The sequence below is a fragment of the Telmatherina bonti genome, assembly GCF_933228915.1.
Source record: "Telmatherina bonti genome assembly, chromosome: 3".
NCBI lineage: Eukaryota > Metazoa > Chordata > Actinopteri > Atheriniformes > Telmatherinidae > Telmatherina > Telmatherina bonti.
In genome coordinates, this window is record NC_136621.1 from 16,354,809 (window position 1) to 16,377,469 (window position 22,661).

Below are 22,661 nucleotides of genomic sequence, written 5' to 3' on the forward strand. Positions count from 1 at the left end.
AAGGAATTCATGCATCAGAGGGTTAGAAAAGATCGATCAGACCTCAGAACATTAAGATCAGTTTATTGGTTCTTTAATAATAAAAGCAAATGGGTGTAAATAAAATACAAGGATGAATGCTGAAGCAAACCCAGATATGTCCTTAATCAGCTATAGCGAGTTCTTTTGGATAACAAGCAGGTTTGTCCTGCAGCTTGATGCATGCGGCCACGTGTACAAAGCTAGAACACAGATTAAAACCCAAACAGAGTGGAATGATGATTTCATCAAATAAACATTAGTTTACACAAGTTTATAGAGAGGTAAGGACATAATCATCTGGAGTTCGGAACAATATGACGACGATCGTTATTTAATTCTTGATGTAAAGAAGTAACAGTGAACAGCTTCCAAAGTGCAATTTGTAAAGCTGAAATAAAAGATGTGGTCAAACGAATGAAAACCAGTCATGTTTTCTGGTTTTGAAACAAACTTCCACCTTTCTGGGTCGATTAACAACTCTGGGGTGGTTTTTAAATAAGCTCTGCTGGGACGTTGTAAATGGAAAAGGAAGACCTTCTGTTTTTTGTTTTCCATCTTTTTAACTTGACCCAACATTACTCTGACTCACTTCACTTCATAGCTTTTTTTTTTTAAATTCTGTTTATTTCTATTTAATTGCTGTGCTGCTGGGTCCCCAAATTCCCACTGGGACCAGTCCGTCGATCCATCTACATCACAGGTATGTCTTCAAAACAACCATCATTGTAAGCAATAAAGCCGTCATCGCAATTATCGTTAAAACTCCAGCAGGTAAATGAATCTGCATTAAAATGAAAGAAATGAATTTTCATCTGTTACTTAAAGCAGATGTCTTTGAACGAAACTGGAAGTAATAGATATTTTCAGATGTGGACCACTCCCACTCTGCTGTGTGAAATTAATCCACGAGGGAGACGATAAGCATTTGATAAACAACACACCACTGATCCCTGATTCATCCCTTTTATTTCCCATAATTCACATCTGCTACAGTAAAGGTTTACAGCTTGCCCAGTGCTTTGTAACATGACTAAATACGTTTCTTCATCAGGCAGGATCATCAGCTTCCAGCTCAAAATATAAAAAGCTCATGTTGAGATTCTTCATTATCCATCACACTCCTCATGTCACATGTTTGATATACATTAGTGGTCCCCGCTTGCATAGACTGAACATCAACCAGTCGGAGCAAAAACAAATGGCAAAACAAATCCTCCGTCGTTTAGCGGAGGAAGATGCGAGACGTTCTCCGACTTGTTTAAAGGCAGAAGAGGACGGGAGGACGGACCAGAGACGTTTCACAACATAAACAGATCCCATTAATCAGTAACGTGACACTGAAACCCACATGAATAAAAAGTTATTCTGCTTTAGTCTGCAGCTTTTCGCTCTCTTTCATCAACATGACGCTCTGGGTTCCTTCAGAGCAGACAACTGTCGTCATGACAGCAGCTGGTGCAGCTTCAGGAGAAGAAGAGCTGCTGGCAGAGCTGCTGCGTGTCCTCGGGACACGACACCTCGTGGCCGATGGTCCGCGGGTCGCTGTAGATTTCGTAGTCGTTTCCTCCCTGAAACACCAGAAGAAACACTGAGATGAGTCGAGTCCTGGATCTCCGACACCAACATCAGTCTCAGGAAACCAGATTCTTCAGTCCTCAGAAGCCCCCTACACCCCTACACACCATCTTGTATCTCGTCTGCAGTTTCCCAGGAACAGTAGTGTGTTTAATTCTAATTGTGATTTTGCTTTTTGTGCTTTATTTCTGTAATGCTTTTAATGTTTCATGTAAAGCACTTTGAATTGTCTTGTACATGAAAGGTGCTTTACAAATAAACTTGCCATCACTAACTGGGGGTAAATTGTGATGATAGCTCACTCTTTAAGCCTAAATTTGTGTGTGTGTGTGAATTGTTTGTCTTGTCTTGTCGTCTTCCCAGCATTTCCTCAACAGATTGAATTTAAAAAAAAAAAAAAAAAGGAAAATGTTTGTGAAAGCTCCCTCTGGACGTCCTGCCACCCGCTGCTCCACCGCTTCATCAGCTCAGCGTGCAGCAGACTGGTTTCCAGGAATCTCACGCTGGGGAAAACTGAATTTAACCGGAGAGTCAGGGAGCCCCTTTTCTAGACCTCATTTGTAGTCCTGATATTTTATGAAAGGTTAAAGATGTTGGATGTAAAATATTAATGGTCGCTGCCGTAAATCTGCACACAGTGAGAAAATTTTTAACATCTGAAGCTCTGAGATCAACGAAATGCTTTCACTGGAAAAATGTTCTGAACAAGTGGGAGAGTACAAAGCTGATCCGCATCACTTGCTTTTTCTCAGGTGGAGCAACAGACTGTGTTAGGAGGCACTATTTCCTTAAGTTTTGAAGTGCTTCCTCTGTTTATACTTATGTTTACCAAACATTCTCTTTTTATGTTTGTATTTTCAGTAATGTCAGTCATTCCTTTCCTAAGACAGTTTTTCTTCACTGACAGGGCCTGCCTACAGTTAGGGCTGTTGCAGAGTGTGAATGGGCGGGTCTTGTTCTTCATTGAATAATTAATGGGGAGTGATTAGGGGTATAAAGATGTACACTGAATAGCATATGTTAAAATGAATTTTTTTTTTCTTTTATTATGAATTTGTGTGCTGAATTATGGAAAGTGGGCTGTTTTCAAAATCATGTTTTGTGATTAATTTTCTTGATTGATTCTTTGCAGACATGTGTGGTGATTGGATTATTGGGCTATATCTATATCTATCTATATCTATAGATATAGATAGATATCTATCTATCTATAGATATAGATAGATAGATATCTAGATATCTATCTATCGATATATATCTATATATAGATATCTATATCTATATAGATATCTATATCTATATAGATATCTATATATATATATATAGATATAGATATATATCTATATATATATAGGAGGTGCTGCCTTCCAGGCTGGTTGGTCTGTCCAGGGAAAGCTTGGCAGTTGTGCAGTGATCAATGTTAAAATAAATGAAATTGTGAATTTCTAACACCCCTTGGTTGGATAATGGTCATATTCTTCCTTGTGGATATGTCGTCGTACAACAGACTGAGAAAACTAACCAACAAGAACCTTCATATTTCACTCAGTTATATAATAGAATTGTTTTTAGAAATTATTGTATAATAAAATATCTTAAAAAATATAAATGATTATTAATTTGTTCACTTTTTACACCATTTAATCCAATTCAGGGTGAAGCAGAAGTCTGTCTGTCCCAATGAGCAGGAAAAGGAACGGTTCTCCAGTCCATCGCACAACTATTAGTAATACTACTAACTACTACTACTGGAGTTTATAAAAAGATTTTAAAATTTTAATTTTTTTTCTTTTTTTATTTAAAATGATCTGAAATTACTCTTAATATTTTTAAGAAAAAAAATACATTTATTGTTTTTTTTAAAACAAAAAGTTCGACATATAATGTGTGCATGAAAGCACCACTTGTTCACGCTGCCCCACTGTGACCTCCAAATCTGACTTTTTACGAGAGTTACATGAATCCCAACTTTTACTCACAATCCAGTCTGGCAGCCCAATATTCACATTTTCCTTCTGACTGGTTCCAGCTGGTTTCATTCTGTTGACATTCCAGCTCACTTGGAAGTCACTGGTGTTTGTGTTGAACGCAGCGATTAGCATCCATGTTTAGCATACTTACAGGTTTGGTTTTGTCTCCAAAGAAGTGGATGGTGGAGTAGTGGTCCTTCTCTACGATGGCCAGACAGTACCTCTTGTCCCAGCCGTCAGGAAACACGTCGAAGCTGATCTGCCCTCCTGCAGAGCAACAAAGAAACACGACGACTCCAATTATCATCTCAAGTTCCTTCTGAGCCACTTTGTTCCAGACACACTTTAAAAAACAGCCTTGTTCTTCTCCCAGACACGATTTTGAAATACTTAAAGATCCAAGGATTCATTTGATTTTATAGATAAAGTGTGGGATATTACTAAAGTTTTATTCTTTTTGAAGATGCTGTGTCAGTGAATGAAAAGATTGACATGAATGCAGCGACTCACCGATTGAAAACGACAAGCCTTTCCCTTTGAATTCTTCCTTCAGCACAGAAACAAACTTTTCTCTGATTTTTTCTTTCTGCAAGAAGAAAAACAGGAAATGTCCAATTTTCAAGATTCTGATTTTGGTTTTTAAGGCTCAGTCCAGAGTATTTATCTGCTCGGCTTTTACTCGATGAGTCTATAAGAACCATTTGCTTTCCAGGACCGGAGTTTTTAGTAATTCCTGCAGTTAAAATCTGAATTCCCGAGGAGAGACCATTCTCTTCCCGTGTTTGTGGGAAAACCTCCCTGCAGACAGTACAAACTGTTCATGTCTTTAAAACAAATATAGTTGCTTTTTTCTTTACCTAGCTTATATGTCCATTTTGGTTATTAATTTTTATTTAATATTAAATTAGAATCTATTTTTAAATTATTACTCTGATTTCACGCCTTTTATTTGATGCAAATCTGGCTGTAAAAATACTGCCCTTCCCTCCTTTTCATCACATATTCATTTAAGAGATAGAAGACTTCATTTTACACCTGAAAGTATTTTGATTAGCATTTTACTCCATTTTTGTTGTATTTTATGCTTTGTCAATTTTATCTGCTATATTTAATCTAGTATTTATTTTAATTTATTTATGTCAAGATTGATTTATTTTACCTTCCAGTGGAGTTTAAACATTCACTATTTTAGTTTTGCTCTGTTTCTATTTCACTTTATATGTTTTATTATAATAAGCAAATTTATTTATGTATAAATAAACCATACAAAAACTTGCATTTAACCTAATTTTATTTTGTGTGATTTTTAATCCTTCTCTGCCCCTGCTGTCATGTTTTATGTAAAACAATGAACTTTCTTGCACATGAAATGTGTGCTTTGCACATTTTCCTATTTTAGTCCGTTCTTATTTGCATTTTATTGATCTCATTTTTAGTTTTTCCTGACTGACTGAACATCCTCAGCTCAGTTTTCTACTGAGCTCCAAAATCAGATGATTTCTGTGATTAAAAATACCTATATAATAATATAGGTAATATAATAATATTTTGTGCTGCATAAACAAAGTCTTAATGACTGGTTCTCACCATTTTATTTCACTAATATTTAACTTTGGGTTTTATTTATCTGCGGCTACACATCTGACGAATGCGAGGTTGTGGGGTTTTTGTCGTGTGGGACTCACCTGATCCAGCTCGTAGAACTCCTTTCTTTCTTCTTGTGTGCAGCTGCGTCCAATAGGGGAGATGTTCAACATACCGTTACGAAATTCAACAAACGTCCCCCTGAGAAATGACACGTTGTTATTTGGTCTCCAGATAAACCAAGTTACCAGTAATTTCTATTTAACTCTGTTTTCAGCATCCCAGCACACCTCTACACCTCCACGTCAATGACACACCTCTTCTTGGGGAGTTTGATCTTGGCCATGTAGTTAAGACAAAAGTTGATGAAATCCTGCAGCAGCTCTTCTCCCATGTGAGCCTGGATGGACTGATACCAGCAAGCAGACAATGTCAACTTCCTGTGGCCTTTTACATGAGCTAGAGACCGCAGATAAGGTGGGGAAATAGTCTGATAGGTGAAGAAAAGTCTGGACACACCTGAATAGAGTGTAGTTGTCCATTCTTATAGGCCACCAGTCCGTTCTCAGCGAACACGTAGTCCACTTTCTGGATCACTGCAGACAAACCAGCAGCTCACTAAGACACTCACAAATATCACACACGTGTGTTGGGTGTTACTTCAGCATCTGGAGAGAGAGTTCTCTCTCCAAGCTCCAGCGTGTGCTTGTATTACTTTATAATAAAATGTTCATTGTAAGAAGACAGTTGACTCTTAGATGTATTACAACTTCTCAAGACCAGAGTATTTTCCACCACAGTTACGGCTCCACTGGCTCACCGTCGTCTCCCAGCTGCTCCTTGATCTTGCTGAGGTCTGAACCACCAACAACTCCGACTCGAACGCGAGTCCGCAACTTGTCCAGGAACTCTGCCATGTCTGGAGTCACACACTGAAAACACACACAACATTAATTCTAGTTTATTTACAGATATCACCAAGCGCTTCACAGGTACTGAAACGTCAAACAATGGACATGAAAACAGAAAAACTGTACGTGATAAAACCAGTTGCTCTGCAGTGACTACACGTTAAGTTACACATGATGTCTGTTGCACAACAACACACTGTTATTGGACCTCCATCGGTCACAGTGTCCTCATGTCCTTGGACAATCACTGTGCAAACAATGGCAGGACACAAATGTCCCAGATGGCACACAGTCATTGGCGATGCAATCATCCATAGTCCATGACTGCTTCTCTTCAGTCCGTTGAGCTATTTGTGGTGGGTTGCTTGGCTCTCCAGGATGGAAACATCAACTCCTGTTTTTCTCCATTTATTCATTTCTTCGCTGGACATTTTTAAGTTTCAGTCAAGTTGTTATGAGTCTTCCTCAGTCCACCAGTTTGTTCCCATCATGTTTAATTAGGTTAGTATTTATCTAAGGTAACAAAACTTTTTAAAGGACGAGGTAATTTGATAACAAAAAGTCATTTTCATTTTCATTATTATTATTATTATTATTATTATTATCAACAACAACAACAACAACAACATATTTTTAATATTTATTTAAATGATATCTAAATATGCAAAACCTCTCGAAACAAAAGACGGTGGAGTTTCTTTGTCACAGTGGATAAAGTATGTATGGAAAACGGATTTATGGGTGGATGACGTGTTTTTCCAGTCGGACAGGTTTTACAGGCGGCAGCTAGTTAGCAGGATGCTAGCAGATTTCAACGGAAACATCGCGAGCATCACCATAGTCTGAGTCGGCTGTTTGATGTCTGCAAACTAAAATTTTACATTTAAATTATGAAACCAAGCTCAATTTATGCAATTTAATGAAAGAGTTTTTTAAATAATGAAATTAAACATTTCCACTAAAAGAATGTCAGTCTTTAAAAACTACAAGTGTTCACGTTTTTATTCCGTCACACACTTCCAGTCGCGAGCAGAAGGAACACATCGTATTTTTCTAAATGTAATTTCTAATTAACAATAAGATAATTTTTTGCAAATTTTACATACATAAAAGCCGGTTCACAAATCTCCCCCAACATGGAATGCCTTGAAACATGAACTCAGTCTATTTTAATATAACTTAAATTTGCTTAAAAATGCCCAAGCTACCAAACTTTATTTTCTTATTGATTAATATGACCTAAGTTAAGTCCCTACCCCTTACAAAGTTATCATTTGATTAATTATCTTTCTTTTTACTTTTTTTTTTTTATCATTCACACATGAAACTTTTTTTTAAACAAATGCCTTGTTTAAAAGGCATTTAAACAAATGCCTTTTAAACAAGGCATTTGTTTAAAAGAAAAAAACTTGTTATCTAGATCTTCTCTAAGATATGTTCACACAGAATTGTATTTTGTGAAAAGGTTCAATTGTGAATGGACTTGTTTGTTTCCACATAAATTATTTTCATGGATTCCGAAGAAAATATCTCAAAAGACACTTAAGAAGAGGTGTGATTTACAAAGATTTGATACCATAATTTTTATTGAATGTGAATTTGTTATTTACTTTGCATTCTTTATATGTATATATGTATTGTCACAATAAAATCTTCAAAGAAAAAAAAACAACAACATATTTTTCTGTTCTAAATTAGCTAACAAAATAAGTACCTACTGCAGAATGATAAATAGTCTATCAGTTATCATAATTGTATCAGTAATTATTAAACCAATGACAGTCTGACAGCAATGGTTTTTGTTAAACGGAACCAATCTTCTTTTGTTTCTATGGAGCATTTTATTTCTTCGGAATCTACGTGGAGTCGGAAGTTGCTTCATATCTCCATCAGCAAGTACAATCATATGTTTGTATGAATGAAGTTTAGTCTTGGGATTAATTTTACACACTCAAGCACACAATCATTACCTGTCTCGCGGCTGTCAGCGTGCCATCGACATCAAAGAGGCAGAGCGTTCTCGTGTCCACAGAAGCTTCACTCATCTTGTTTTTCGGCTGTCAAAAGGAGGAAAAACTTTTCCTGGTTGTGTTTACACTCCTCTGTTCTGGGGTTAGCGTGTAGCTGTCGCGTCTCCCGGCTCGCTTGTGGGTCCTGTCCAGCGGCAGAGCTGCTCAGGACTACAAGTCCAGTCGGAGAGAGCAGCTTCTTTCTGTCTCTACTGAACCACAGAAACAAGGCGCGTGGCGCCACCTGCTGGACCGGAGAGCGGAGTCACATTAAACCGATCCCTCTCCGCGTGCAAAGCGGTGTCACATGAGAGTGAGTGGAACTTTGGGACTCTATTTAAAGCTGTTTACAGATGGAGACTATGTAAGAGGGTCATGAGACTGCTCTCTGAGCGGCCTACAGTTTATCTATAACCCACAATTAGGTAAGAATTTCTAGCAGATTGGTTTACAGATAATCTAATTCCACTGTCTCCCAGTTTCCCCCCTTTATCAGTCATCCATTTCCTCCAGTTCAGAAGGTATCTTGGTTTCAAAAACTCTCCCCTTAAAGCATGGTTAGTGCACACTAGCCATTATTTCCGAAGTGTGGTTGACAACTAGGCTGTTAGTAAACAAAGTTTGTGGCAAAATGCTGTTTAATAGTTAGTAAACAAAGTTTGTGGCAAAATTCTGGAGAATTTTTCGGCCTACATTTGGTTTGTGAGTTTTCTGTCAAACTCAGCCTTATACCCTTCACACATTTGCTTTCAGTCTTGCCCTGCCCTTGAACCACTCACTATGACCTAAATCAAGGCTGGATTCTCATATTTTGGCCACATATGACCCATGCAACGCTGTGCCATAAATTAGTCACAAGTGCCAAATTTAGCCCACATTTGGCCCACATTTGTCTATTATATGATTCTCCCTGGAATTAATAGTCTTTCTTTTCCATTTAAGGAGGTCAGAGGAACTCAAAAGAATTAACCTGGACCACTCAGACAACACTTTGAGGATCATGTTCTTTGATTTCTAGAGAGCTTTTAACACAGTTCTGCTGTTCTGTTTTGTGAGAAGGTCTAGAAGAGGGGTGTCCAGCTCCAATCCTCAAGGGCCACAATCCTGCAGGTTTTCCATGTACCCCTGTTTCAACACACCTATACATAGAAAACCTGTAGGACAGCAGCCCAAAGCAGTACCAACTTTGGACACCCCTGGTGTAGAATATTCAAAGTAGATGCCTTCACAACCCCATATATTTATAACTATCCACCAAACAGAACCCAGTTTGTGAGGCTGTTAGTTATTTGTCAGATGCAGTTGCAGACTTTTACACGTGCAAGGCTTTATAAGGGGGTGGGGTGTGTGTGGGGGGGTGGAGGGGGGTATAGGAATAAAGGTAATTATTGAGTTTTTCTCTTTCACACTACTATGATGACTTCCGTCACATTACAGAGACATCAACAACTGAACATCTTGATATCAATAATCTGGATCACCAAATGGAAATACCTGTAAAATAATGGTCCATAAGACGGTAAGGTGGTTGTTTTGGTGTGCAGGATGTGGAGCTTAATGTGGTTGTAGGGGGGATCAGTTTTGTTATACTGTCTGGTGGGGCTGGTAAGCTGGAGCCTTGCATGAATAACTCCACATTGGAAACTGTGGGGATGCTGATACTGAGGCATGATTCTGTCTCTGCCTGATGTTTGCCCTCCTTTACTAAAAAGTTAGAAATATCTCCCTTTCTCTCAATTCTCGTATCTTCTTCTCCAAAGTTGTACTGGTTATATAATATATTTATTCTTATTTTCATGCTGTAGATATATTAAAATCAACTAGAAACCTTGCTAGCCTCCTGTTTAAATTAAACTGGATCATGCAGCACTCGTCTAGTCAGCACCAGCTAACGTAGATACAGAGGTAGTTTTTCAGTATCTTTGTTGTGTGTTTAAGGTCCAGTGTGAATATCTTGACTAACTAAGCTGATGTGTAGTTCTTAAATACACTCACTGAAGACTAAGGCTGTGTTTCCAGTAAAATGTTTCCAAACAAAATAAACTTTTTCCTTTTTCTTATTTGAATCAAAAGTGCATTCATACGGCAGCAGAATTAGAACTACCTCCGTGCAGCACAGTGGACCGGAAGCAGTTTGTCCATGCCATTTCTGTATGGGCAGTGAAACATTGCAGTGACATACCTAGGTGTACGATGGATTCTCACAAGACCAGAAAGCACAACACACACACACAACACTAGAAGTGTTGCATCTTGCATGCCAACTGCTCATTATCTGGCCATGGAAATTATTGCTTTGAAAGCTCTGAATACACAAGTGCAAGATAATGTGAAAGATGTCATCTTCATCAAAAGATTCCAGTTCCAGTTTATCCTGACAAGATTCACCTTCTGTTGTATGAAAATTTCACTCTGGAGGCTTTTGTCAAACATTTGCAGTTTTGTCCACCGTAAACTGTGTTATCATGTTAACAAGAGGCCAGAATACAACAAAGGCTAAACTGGAGACGGTTTCCACACATTATCTCAAAATTGATCTAGTCTGAGCATATAACTAGAGTAGCACTGGTACGTAGCTTCACGCGAACATTAAGTTGTACAGGATCAAAATCTCTTCTAGAAATGTGTAGCCACTTGTTGATATTTTTAAAGGATGACGAGTTGGGAAACTACTTTAAAATATACTTCAAACTGGTAAAGTGATACTGACAATCCATTTAGCTCTGAAAATATGTTTCCGTCCTGTTTCTCTACCAAACTGTCAATCACCGGAGGTTGCACCTGGTGGGTCAAATCAGATTTAATAAGTGCCCCTTGCCCGCTTGGCCACCCCTCTGCCCCTGGGAAAAGGTAGTCAACTTGACAGGAGCACTAAAAGGGATTCAACTCTCAGAATTTCTTATCCCACTGTACACCTCAGACCCCCAAAACAACTATGAATCCTGTCATCTGCAGAAATATTGTAATTACTTTGCAGTTGTGAAGAGTGTCAGTGATGAACTAGAAGCTGAGTAACAATCACCTCATCTTACACACACAAAGAGATACTTGTTGACTTCAGGAGGAACTGGAGTGAAAAAAAGCATAGTTTTTATGTGGGCAATTCAATCTGCTTTGCAACATCTATTTGGGCAGAAGAACCGGAACCAGTGAATCTGAACCACCTGATCCACAAGTTCTGGTTCTGTAGTGGGAACTGATGTGGAGCTTCTGGAGATGATTATCCAGAGAAGAATGCTGCAAAAACTGCTGAACCTGATGGGCAATTCTTCACACCCTACATAACACAGTGAAGAAACAACACAGCCAGAGGCTTCTTCAGGTCTGCCTTAACACAAAACAAGGGCAGGAGGTCATTTATGTAAACAGCCAACATTGGAAATAACACGGACTGCTCATTAATTATTTCAAACGGAAATTTTTTAACTATAAAACAATCATTTCCATCAGGATATAAAGTATTTTTTTCATTAATTTCATTATTTTTTCCATGTTTTTTTAAGAACATGCAGCAGTTATGTATGAATAGAAAACTGGCATGGATTTTGGATGTAGGTCAAATTTGGGTTTGTACAAAAAGAGGTTGAAGTGTTATCCTTTAAGTTTTCTCTTTACCCCACCCACCTTTTGAGTGTTCGTTGGTCGACCTCCCTTCTTTGTTATCAATGATTCAGACCAGGCTTTTTTTTTTTTAATGTGGACACTCATGCTAATATCAGGGCTAAATTTCTCTTCATACATCTGGAAATTAAGATATGATGTGCTTCCTGTTATCACATTATGGGTCATGAATGAGGGCTGGTATGTAGGCACAGAAAAATCTTCATGACAAGAAAAAGCTTTATATTAAAATAATTTTATGTAGACCTACTGTTTCTGGAGCACATATTTGCATTCCAGTACATTTATTTTGGTTAATGAAGTTCTTGTGCTCATAGGAGCTCTGAGATTCCTCCACATATCAGCATCAGGTTAGTGGTCTGTGATGGTTAATAGAGGTTTTATCTGAGTATTCTGGAGAGATTTTAGGATGTGTTTAAGTAATATCACTGTTTCTGGTTTCACTTCTTGAAACAGTCCAAGATATTTGCATCTAAAGCCAACTGAATATTTAGAGGAACCCTTTTGCTGTGCAGTATTTTCTTCACTGTTTTCAGACAGAAAACTACATACCAGCTTCATTCTAAACACTTTAGGATCACAACATATGTTCATAAAATAAGAACATTTGCACTGACTGTCCTTTTTCCTCTCTGGTGCTGCTGACAAATGGGGACATGCATTTAGATTAAGTAGTGACAACTAAATTAGCAAGAAACTATTTGTTCCAACAAGAGGGAAAAGTTGTGCAGAGATTTTCTTTGATGTGGAGTACTTCCCCCATCATCCCATCAGTTTAGACCTGATCATCCCCCACTCAAACTGCTTAACATAAATATTCACATGGGACATCACTACTTTGTTGTGATGGTTTGCCTTTATTAAAAACTTCCCAAGTCTTTGAATTCTCACAGTTTATCCAAAAACTAGAACATTGTTCAGATTACCATACGAAACAAAACAATAGCCAAATCTTCTAAGATGTATCATTTGCTTTGTAGTAACTGAATGTTTCTTTCACAAAACCGTATGCTATCAACAGATAAAAAATGTCTACCTGTAACAGACAAAAACAAACTATTTAATGCCATCATTGCTTATAAAGCGCGTGATAAATTTGCAAAAATGGCGTTATATAATCATTTCATGATTTATAGTCTAATAAAATAAAAAGTTGCATATGTTTATATTAAGTTTTAATTTGATTTCCAACTTTGAAAACCTTAGATCGTGGTTTGAACGTGCTGAAGTTTACGCTACACCCGGAAGTGTTTTTTTTATTTTTTATGAAGCAGCAGCCCTTGCTTGTCAAAACTAATGAGTATTTTCATCTTTGACTTGCTTTAAATTAAAGACCAGTTGTTGTCCTCTTAATTCAGACGTCTAACTGTTATGTCGCTTCATGTTTCATTACAATACAAACGGGTAAGCTAAAATGATCAGACCTCTGGCTGCACAGCCACAGATGACCATATTTTGACTGCGGCAAACAATGGAGTCTTTTCGCGCCGTAGGTTTAAAAGTCCAGCGCAACCAATCAGCGCGCACTAGAGACACACTAACCCCGGGGTCCGAGCTCATCAAAACCAGCCAATCGCATTAGAGAATCCGTCTCAAGCGCTGTGTTTAAATTTAAATGCTTGATTTCAACCAATCGGCTAAAGGCGAGGAGGAGTTGCGAATCAAGTTAGTTCAGCCTCGCAGACGCTGACAAAACAGTTGCGCGTCCTTCCTCATTCACTAGTCACAGCTTGTCTCGCAGAGATCAGGTAAGCAGTCGATGATTCCTCTTTAAAACTGGATATTTTCTTTTATTTCTCCACTTAAAACTGTTCATGTTCACTGCGTTAAAGGTTTTTTACTGCGTACCAGTATGTAAGTGTTCGTTATTTTACAAGCTATATCGCCATTGGAAACTTTTAAATGTTTTTAGCGCTCGTATTAAATCACAGTGTTAACGAAATAAACCCCGTGAAGGAAAGTGTCTGAATCTAAATGGAAGTATTAAATAATGCATGTCTGGATTATTTTGTCGCGGTTAACTGGGCTTTGTGGCCTGTGTGTGGTGAGTGAGTGCGCAACATGCAGCTGAAACGCCATTTGGTCTGGTAGCTTAGCGGCTACGGAGCGGAAGCTCTGCTCGAAAGTTTGAATGAAGTCGGGGTTTCGTACCGACCCACGCTCAGTTCTGGCTGCGGTGGAGCCGAGATCGGGACAGGGTCCGCGGTTGTGTGGGAAAACATCAGCGTTTTGTTTCAGGCTACTTTTTTAGGGAAGTTTTGGGCGCAGTTTGTTTAGGCGGGAAGATACAAAATGGAGTCGCGTCTTTTTGTCCCAGAGAGGCAGAAATCCGATTAGAGTCTGAAAACACCCCGGGGCGTCTACTTGCCCTGTTTGTGCCACTCAAACGCAACACGACGGCGAATATTAGTTGGAATTCGTACTTTTATTCATATTTTTAAATTTAATTTTTTGGGGGGCAACTTGTTGTAATTTTAAGTTGGTCGAGTTAAATTATGAACTTAAAACATGTCCTTGTTTCTTTAGTTAGTAGCCATGACGAAAGACCCCAACAAGCCCAGAGGGAAGACCTCCGCTTACGCCTTCTTTGTGGCGACGTGCCGCGAGGAGCACAAGAAGAAACACCCGGGCACCAGTGTCAACTTTGCAGAGTTCTCCAAGAAATGCTCTGAGAGATGGAAGGTGAGTACAAATGCACATTAAGTCACTGTTTTTCTGTGATATTTGCCAATTAAAAAAAAAAAGTTTGAATTATTATTGGATTTGAATTGATATCATAATTTTTTCTGTGTATTTCCTCCACAAAGACTATGTCAGCTAAGGAGAAAGTGAAGTTTGATGAGATGGCAAAGAATGATAAGGTCCGGTATGACAGGGAGATGAAGTCATATGTTCCACCTAAAGGCGCCAAGAAGGGCAAGAAGAAGAAGGACCCCAATGCCCCAAAAAGGCCACCGTAAGTTTGGGAAGGAGAAAAATAAATAGTACTGTTGGGGTTTTTGTGTGCTCTTCTGGATTTTAATCTTTTTTTTTTTTTTTTTTTTCCCCTCTCCAGATCTGCTTTCTTTGTCTTCTGCTCAGACCACCGTCCCCGCATCAAGGAGGAGAACCCTGGCATCTCCATTGGCGACATTGCCAAGAAGCTCGGCGAGCTGTGGGCCACACAGAGCTCCAAAGACAAGGCTCCATACGAGGCCAAGGCTGCCAAACTTAAGGAGAAATACGAGAAGGTACGTTCTCATTGCTCTGAGCTGGTGATGTCGATGATGAGCAAAGTTTTCAGTTTGTTTTACTTCTTCAGGATGTTGCAGCCTACAAAGCCAAGGGAGGTTCAGGAAAGAGCGATGCCGGGAAGAAGAGTGGTCCTGGCCGGCCCTCTGCAAAGAAGGCAGAGCCAGTTGACGATGACGACGACGACGAGGAAGAGGACGATGAGGAGGATGAAGACGAAGAGGATGAGGATGATGACTAAGCAGTTTCTATGTTAAAGGATGTGAAGTTTGCGATACAATGTTCGGCTTAATTACTGTTTATTTTGAGTGGATGATTGCAACTCTAAAGTCTGCTGTCCCTATTGGTCTGCCAGACATCTCCCCACCCACCTCCCCTCAGTTCAGGGATTTAGTTTTATATTCACTTAGTTTGCTTCTGACGCGTGTTTGAACCTGGATTTGTTACTTTAGATCCGTTGCTATTTAAGGGTCGATGAAATGGACTGAAGCTCCTGTGAAGATGGCAGGAGTAAGTCATGATTTTTTTTCTTCTTTTTTTTCCCCTTAGTTTCCGAAAGCACTGCTTCTGTTTCTGTTGTAGTGGTGCTGTTTCTTCACTGTCATTTTACTACCAGAATTATCTGTAGTTTGATTAAAATGTTGGCAGCCATTTTTAATGTGGAACTTGAACTTGTAGAATGATTTTTTTTTTTTTTTTTTAAATAAAGTTTTGTATTTTATGTGCTGACTTGTGAGTATACTCTAGCTGTCAATGGGTATGTTTAAACTACACAGGCTCTCAAGTTAAAATGTTAAATCGACCTTTTTAAAGTGAAACATTTTTTAACATGTTGAAACACAAACCTGCCCTGCAGCAATATCCTGACGAAAGGCTTGGTGTGCAACAGTCCTGAATTTCAAGATTGGTTTGTCAAGTCATTTAATGTTTGCATGCAGATCACAACTAGTTTCTAGTTGTATTTATTCAAACTGAATTATAAATTAACATGTAATGTCAAACATGATCCTCGAATCACACATATCTGGTACTAAAAAAACAAAGCTGAAAGCTTGACATCAGTTTAACACTGGAAGTAAAGGAAGTGGGCACCTGACATGGTGCCGAACCAGAGCTCTGTCCATAACTTTGCAAAGAAGCTGTTTAAACTGGGTCTTTAGGCTTTCAATGGTTAACTTTTTATTTAGCTTCATCTGAAACATTAGGACAGTTTGAATTGATGTATTAGTAACAAGATGATTCCCAAACATCTGTTGGCTGGAAACCTTGCAAATCAGCATGCTGTATCTGGACAAGTGAAGAACCAAAGAAGAGTGGACATGATAATCCTAAAACTGAAGAGGAGGACCTTAAAGTAATGTCAGTTTGACAGAGGGTCAAATGTCTTGACGGCTCCAGAATGGTGCATAGAAGCTGGTAGGAAGTGCAACTAAGATGGAGCAATAATCAAGGAATTATGTACACAATGTGAGATGAAAGATCCATTATCTGTGCAAGTGGAAAGTTAAATGTCATAGTTGGATGAGTGTGCTATTTGACTGCTCATTCTTAGTCTTACAGCAGAGGCTTGTGATGGATATCAGCTTGGCCGCCATCCTCTTGCTCATCTACACTGAGTTTAAAGGACAGGGCTTGTCCTCCATCCATATTTGTCCACCTTTCCAACAGATCCAGTTGTAGAAGATGGCAAAAACAGGAGCTAATCAAGCAAAGACCTGAATTATGACCCGGATGATGCATCTGGACCGTAAATTGATAAAAGCAATGATAAATACAACCACAGTGCTCCCCATGAAGGCCTTCCATGATAGAGCAGTAAAATAAGTTATGCTTCCGTATTGACCTCATTCCCAGCCAATTAAAGATTACCTGCTGAGGGCTCTACAGTCTCAAAAACAAAAAACCTAAATAAATACTTTAAATTATAACATTTAAAAGCTCTAAAGACAAATAACTTTAAAAGCTATTTGGAAGTACACAGGAGATAAACAAAGAGAACTGGTGTAAAATATGCTTTTATTTCTGATCTTTATAAAGGAGAGACTGGACCGATCTGTCCTCATTCAATTCACATCTTAAAACACTTTTTAATGTTTGACAATTACTAACATGCTATTGTTTTACCTCGATCTCCATTTAACTTTTTGTTTTTATTACCTAGTAATAACCTGAAACTGGTTAGTATGTAAAGGGTCTTTGTCTGTAGAAATATGGCTAGATAATGGGACCTACTTATTTTTTTAATGAGTGACATTTTGGTGTTTTAAAGTTTACTTTTTGTTTTTTCACATTTGAAAACCAGTGAATGGATCAGATCCAATTCAGGAATTGATAAAGTAAGTTTTTATTTAAATAATATGTCTCATTTGCATTTTTTTCTCAGTACACAACACACATGAGTTATGTACTGTCTGTTATCTCATCTGTTGTTCGACATAATGGATTTATTTTACTTCACATTTGTGGAATTATTATAAACTGATGTTTAATGTGAAGTTTAAAAAAAAAAGATTATTACAAACTTTTCCTCAATTTGAATATTTGTGACCTTTAAGTCCTTTACTGATGAGTCCAAGTAAAGGATACAAAAAAGGACATCTAAAGGCATTACTACTATAACTTACAGATAGAGCTTCACCAGAAATGTAAAAATAAAATTCTGTGGGTAAGTGCTTTAGAGCTTAAGAGGTGGATGTCTAAACATACTTTGTTTCAAAACAACAACTATTAAAACCATAAACAGTGGTTTTGTCGTAATATTATTAGCAATATCCTTTTAAAAAATGTTTCTTCTTTTGGGCCAGAGAAAAAGTTCTGAAGTTAAAACATCGTTTATTTTATTTTATTTTATTTTATTTTATTCTACTTTAGACTACATTCTGAGCGGAACCGTTCATCTTTGACTGACACTGCAATCAGCCAATTGCTGAAGAAAACACGTCAGCCTTGTAGCCCAATCACCGCTGCCTTTCTAGTCCCGCCCCGCGCGGACGTCGGTGAGCAGCAGGACAAAATTTCAGCACCTGGGAGCTGTCCGCTGCGCACGAGCCTGCACGCGACTCACGGTAAGACAGCTATAAAAAGAAAAAAATGGAGACCCATTTGGCTGCACATTACCATTAACACCGTGGAAATAGAAACTGACCGCAGGTGTGTCCGCGCGCAGCGATCTGGCGCCGCGCTTGAGCACGTCAGCATCACGCAGGTGCATCCCTACCGTTTCTGTTGGATTAGTTTGTGCTGCTGAAACCTGTTGATGGTATACATGTTCCTGAGATGTACGCGAGCACGCGCGCGCGCGTGTGGTTGTGTCTTCCTGTTACTGTATTTGGACCGTGAATGTCCCGGATCCGGTGCTGATCTGCATGTGGAAATCTTTGTTCCTGACAGCAGAGCGTGCCGCCGACACGCGCATCACATGTAGGCTGATGTCTCTGACTGACCAACAGCGGGTCATTTCCAGCCAGAACCGGGCCTGGTGGTGCCGTGTCACTGCGTGTCGGTCAGTGTGGTGTGAACACATTTTATTTCTGTGAAGATTTGTCGCGGCAGACATATTGAGACACATCAGGAAAGGATAGAACCTTCAACGAAGGAGAGTTTTGTTGGTTATTTGTGTTTTATTTTTCTTTCCTCCCAGACTCATTGTGGTTCTGGTGGCTCGCCTGATGGACCAGAACCACCAATGATGACACTTGGTTCCCCGGCAGTGACAAAGACCTACAACTTAAAACCAGAAAAGAATGAATCCAACGTGGAGTTTTACATCTTAGACCTGCAATACATCCCATTAAAAATTGATTCCATAAATCTTCCCACTTCGCTTCGTTTCCAGTCCTCCCAACTTCAAAGCATTCTGACTGAGGAAACTAAGCAATGAACAGTTTCAGGTTCATTTTGTCCCCTTCCTCAAGTCTCCATACATAGTCCTGGTTGTCTCAGATCAGGACTGCAGGCAGACCAGTCCACTTCCCAATCCCCGCTTTTAGGGATGGAAGACCTTGGCTGTTAATTTGGGCACCCAAAGCAAGATGCAGTTTGGGGGGGCGTAGTTTGCCCAACTCTAATGGAGAGATGCCTGACTCCCATTGTGACCTATGGACATTTTTATTGCACTTCACAAGTTAAAGAGGCTATCCTCAGAGCAATTATCCATAATAGTCCAAAATGATCAACAATAATTCAATTCAATTCAACTTTATTTGTATAGCACCACTTCACAACAATGTTGTCACAGGGCACTTTACATACACGAATCAACATACAAATCATTTCAAGCCAATTCATACATATCCTATAATAGAAACTAACTGATTGCATCAAGTCATGACTTTGATCCAATCCCCCATCCTGAGCATGCACATGGCGACAGTGGGAAGGAAAAAACTCTCCTTTAACAGTAAGAAAACCTCTGGCAGAACCCGGCTCAGGGAGGGCAGCCGTTTCCCTCGACTGGTTGGGGTGGAGACAACAGGAAAGACAGATCAACATGTACAACTGCACTTAATCAGGAAGACCTGCGGAAAAAAGGAGAAATAAGTTACAGACGGCAATATTGGCATATATTTATACATTAATATATTCGAGAAACAGAGCGAGGTACTTCTCAGTGCATCTGGTAACATCCCATTCCATAAGTAACCATAAGTAATGGTTGGCTAGACTACCCATAACTATAAGAGTAATGAGCATAACCTGGATAGTTGGGTCCCATACATGCAGACTCCAACTTAGGAGATGCTCACATCCTAAATATAAGAATCATGAAAAAGGAGGGTTTTCAGCTCGATCTTAAATAGACCTCATATTTATGAAGAAATGTACCACAGTTTTATTGATCATGATCCCAAAGTCTAAACTTTTTTTAAAATTCCAGCTGAACTAGACAGTAAATATGCAAAGTTACCAGCCAATCACAATTCTCACCACCATTTTCTGATTGTTTTTTATGATATAGTACATGTTTCTATAAATAGTTTTTTTAAAATTGAGTTTAAATTTGTTCATCCCATCCCCACTGCATTGTTTTTCTTAACATTTAACTTCATTTGAATTTCTCTCTTCATTTGGCCCCCAATTTTAAAGGAAGTAGCATATAAACAACACTACACACACAAAGTAAACACTGTAAGTGTGATACATTGTTGAACTGTTTTGTTAGGAAATGTAGGGATTTTCTCCATTAGCCACGGAAGATCTGACTTTATTTCATAGATTCAGTTCCCTTAAGCCAGCAATCCCCAACACTGGTCCTCGAGGACCAGTGTCCTGCATGTTTTCCAAGTGTTCCTACTGGAACACACCTGACTCAGACTCAGACAAGCTCTGCACATGTCTGCTAAATACACATAGATTTGAATCAGGTATGTTGCAGTGGGGACACATGAAAAACCTGCAGGACACCAGTCCTAAAAAACCAGGAGTGGGATCCCTGGCTTAGGCAAGCGGAAACTGGTTATTCATTTAAAATAACTCTTAGTTTTGTTGCATTAGCTTTGTTTTTAACTGATATTAATGTCGAACCTGATGGGGCAAACATAAGAAAAAAAGAATGAAAATAAAGGTAAAAGGGGTGAAGAAACTAAAGAACTGAACTGAAATGTGGAACAGAAATCAGACCAGGCTGCCATAATTACAACAGTTAGTATGTTAGAAAAAGGAAGACATGAAGAAAGAGAGTTAGAAGATAAGAACGGGCACAACTCAGCATCCAGCTTCTATGTCTAGACATGAAAGAAACAGAAAGCGCCATACAACAAAAGTGCAATGAGCAATCATCAATAGTACAGAGAGATGCACAAACTCACAACAACCTGCAGAAAGCAGATGGAAACTGGAGCACCTCAGTGTGTCAGCACATGTGAGCATATAAAAGTTTTCTTCATCATCTTCCATCCAACCATTTTCTTAACCGCTTGTTCCAAATCAGGGTCGCAGGAAGCTGAAGTCTATCCGGACAAGAGGCTGTTCATTGTCTTGATGAAAATTATTTTCTCACATTTGAAGACAAAGTGGAGATCTTCTGAACATCTTCGATCCTCAGAGACGTTGATGGATGCTGCCTTTGGAATTTGCTTCGGGTCTGAAATGTAAAAACTGGATGTTACTCTAATTTATGTTTCTGTGTAGAATATCAGCCGTCATCTCCCCATCTTACAGTGAATTTAGCCATTTTCTGGTCTCAGGCTGCTTCCTGTAGGCGTCTGTGAACTCATCATGGGGCGTTAAAAAGCTGAGCGCTGAAATCTGTTGCCTCTTCAGTGCTTTGTCTTCACTAAAGTTGTTTTTGTAGCAGAAAATTAATTATTATTTCATCATTCAAAGAGTCATTCCTGGTGCAAATCCAATTAGTATGATTGTGATGATGCTGTTGGGGCTATAGAGTAGGAGAAATCAGTATTTGCTGGATTACTGACTGTATGGAGAGCTGGGAATATCAGTGCTGTTTCCTGTTTGTTTTCATTCATTCATTCATTCATTCATTCATTCATTCATTTTCTTTAATGCTTAGTTCAATTAAAGGTAGTGGGGAAGCTGGAGCTGGAGCCTGTCCCAGGAATAATTGAGCAAGAGGTAGGGTACATCCTGGAAATGTCTCCAGTCCATCACAGGGCTAGTATTTTATTTATTTATTTATTTATTAACTTGTTTTGTTTTGTTAGAAAACAAAATATATCCTTCCTGTATGAAGTTCAAAGCTAGAGAATCCTGTGGGATTTTTTAGTTTTTGCTTCCAGGATGTGCTATGAGAGTTTAAAGTGAAAACAACCCACAGGTTTATCGGTCTAATAAAAGATGAAAACCAAACCATCCAAAAGACTTGACATGAAATGAAATGGTTTCAGAGCGGGTCAGAACCTCTTGGGCTCGTGGGACCCTGGGCCCTAGGCTCTGTCCGCCTCTGGTTGGCCACTGCCCGGCAGAGTGGGCTTGTTTCTGGCATCTTGTGGCGCTCTTGCCAGGGGGTTTTCTCTGCTGCCTTCCAAGCAGATGCATGGCTGTCTCTGAAGGAGCAACTGGTCTCCCTGGTTGTCCTCTGACATTTGCAGAGGCCTAGTTGTATTTGCACAATCTCCGATCACCTTTAATGGCTGACATTTTGCCACATTTACTGACCTGCATGCTAAGACGTTCACTGTGTCATCCTGAGGGTTTAATCACTCATCACTACTGTTATGTTCTTGTTTTTTGTTGTTGTGATTCATGATTGTTTTTCCAGTTTTTTCTATCTTTTTATAGGTGCTCCCCATTATTGTCAGCTTTGTTTTTCCTGCACATGTTGCAGGTGGTTTTCTGTTTCCTTACAGGTGTAGTCACCGCTTGTCTGGTTTTTGTCGCTTTTTGCCTGGTGTATCCATGTGTCCTTTTTCTTCTTTTTGCTCTTTTTTCTGCCATTTACTTTCTCCTTTCTTTTGCCCCAACCCCTCTTGTCAGGGCCAGTATTATAATGTAAATTCAGCAATAACTTATTTAAACATGTAGAATGATTTTTAAATTATCAAGACAGACCTTTTTTCCATAAAACTAATATTGGAAAAACACATTTGCTGGGCACAGTGCAGCAGTCAGACCACCATTCTGTTGCCATAATGCAAAAAACCCTCTAAACTAAACAACCTTATAAAATGTATCCAACCAAATTCCTTATCTGAAGTCGGATAAATAATTTAAAATGTTTTTTTTTTTTAAATGTACATGTTGATGAAAACAATTTTAGATAAAATGGAAACCTGATGACT

General features: G+C 38.9%; 2 protein-coding genes across 2 annotated transcripts; one reads left to right on the forward strand and one right to left on the reverse strand.

Annotated features, from left to right (window-relative positions):
• Positions 1–659: 659 nt before the first annotated feature.
• On the reverse strand, positions 660–8,260 carry pmm2 (phosphomannomutase 2). Its single transcript, XM_079265053.1, has 8 exons — positions 8,032–8,260; positions 5,971–6,082; positions 5,670–5,746; positions 5,468–5,559; positions 5,252–5,351; positions 4,077–4,152; positions 3,718–3,833; positions 660–1,589 (listed from the first exon to the last, which is right to left on the reverse strand). The coding sequence occupies exons 1-8, from the start codon at positions 8,104–8,106 to the stop codon at positions 1,485–1,487; spliced, it is 753 nt and encodes a 250-aa protein (XP_079121179.1). The 5' UTR covers positions 8,107–8,260; the 3' UTR covers positions 660–1,484.
• A 5,121-nt stretch (positions 8,261–13,381) lies between these two features.
• LOC306774975 (high mobility group protein B2-like) lies at positions 13,382–15,650 on the forward strand. The gene is made up of 5 exons (XM_079265176.1): positions 13,382–13,439; positions 14,218–14,373; positions 14,499–14,647; positions 14,747–14,921; positions 14,993–15,650. The coding sequence occupies exons 2-5, from the start codon at positions 14,227–14,229 to the stop codon at positions 15,161–15,163; spliced, it is 642 nt and encodes a 213-aa protein (XP_079121302.1). The 5' UTR covers positions 13,382–13,439; positions 14,218–14,226; the 3' UTR covers positions 15,164–15,650.
• Positions 15,651–22,661: the final 7,011 nt, after the last annotated feature.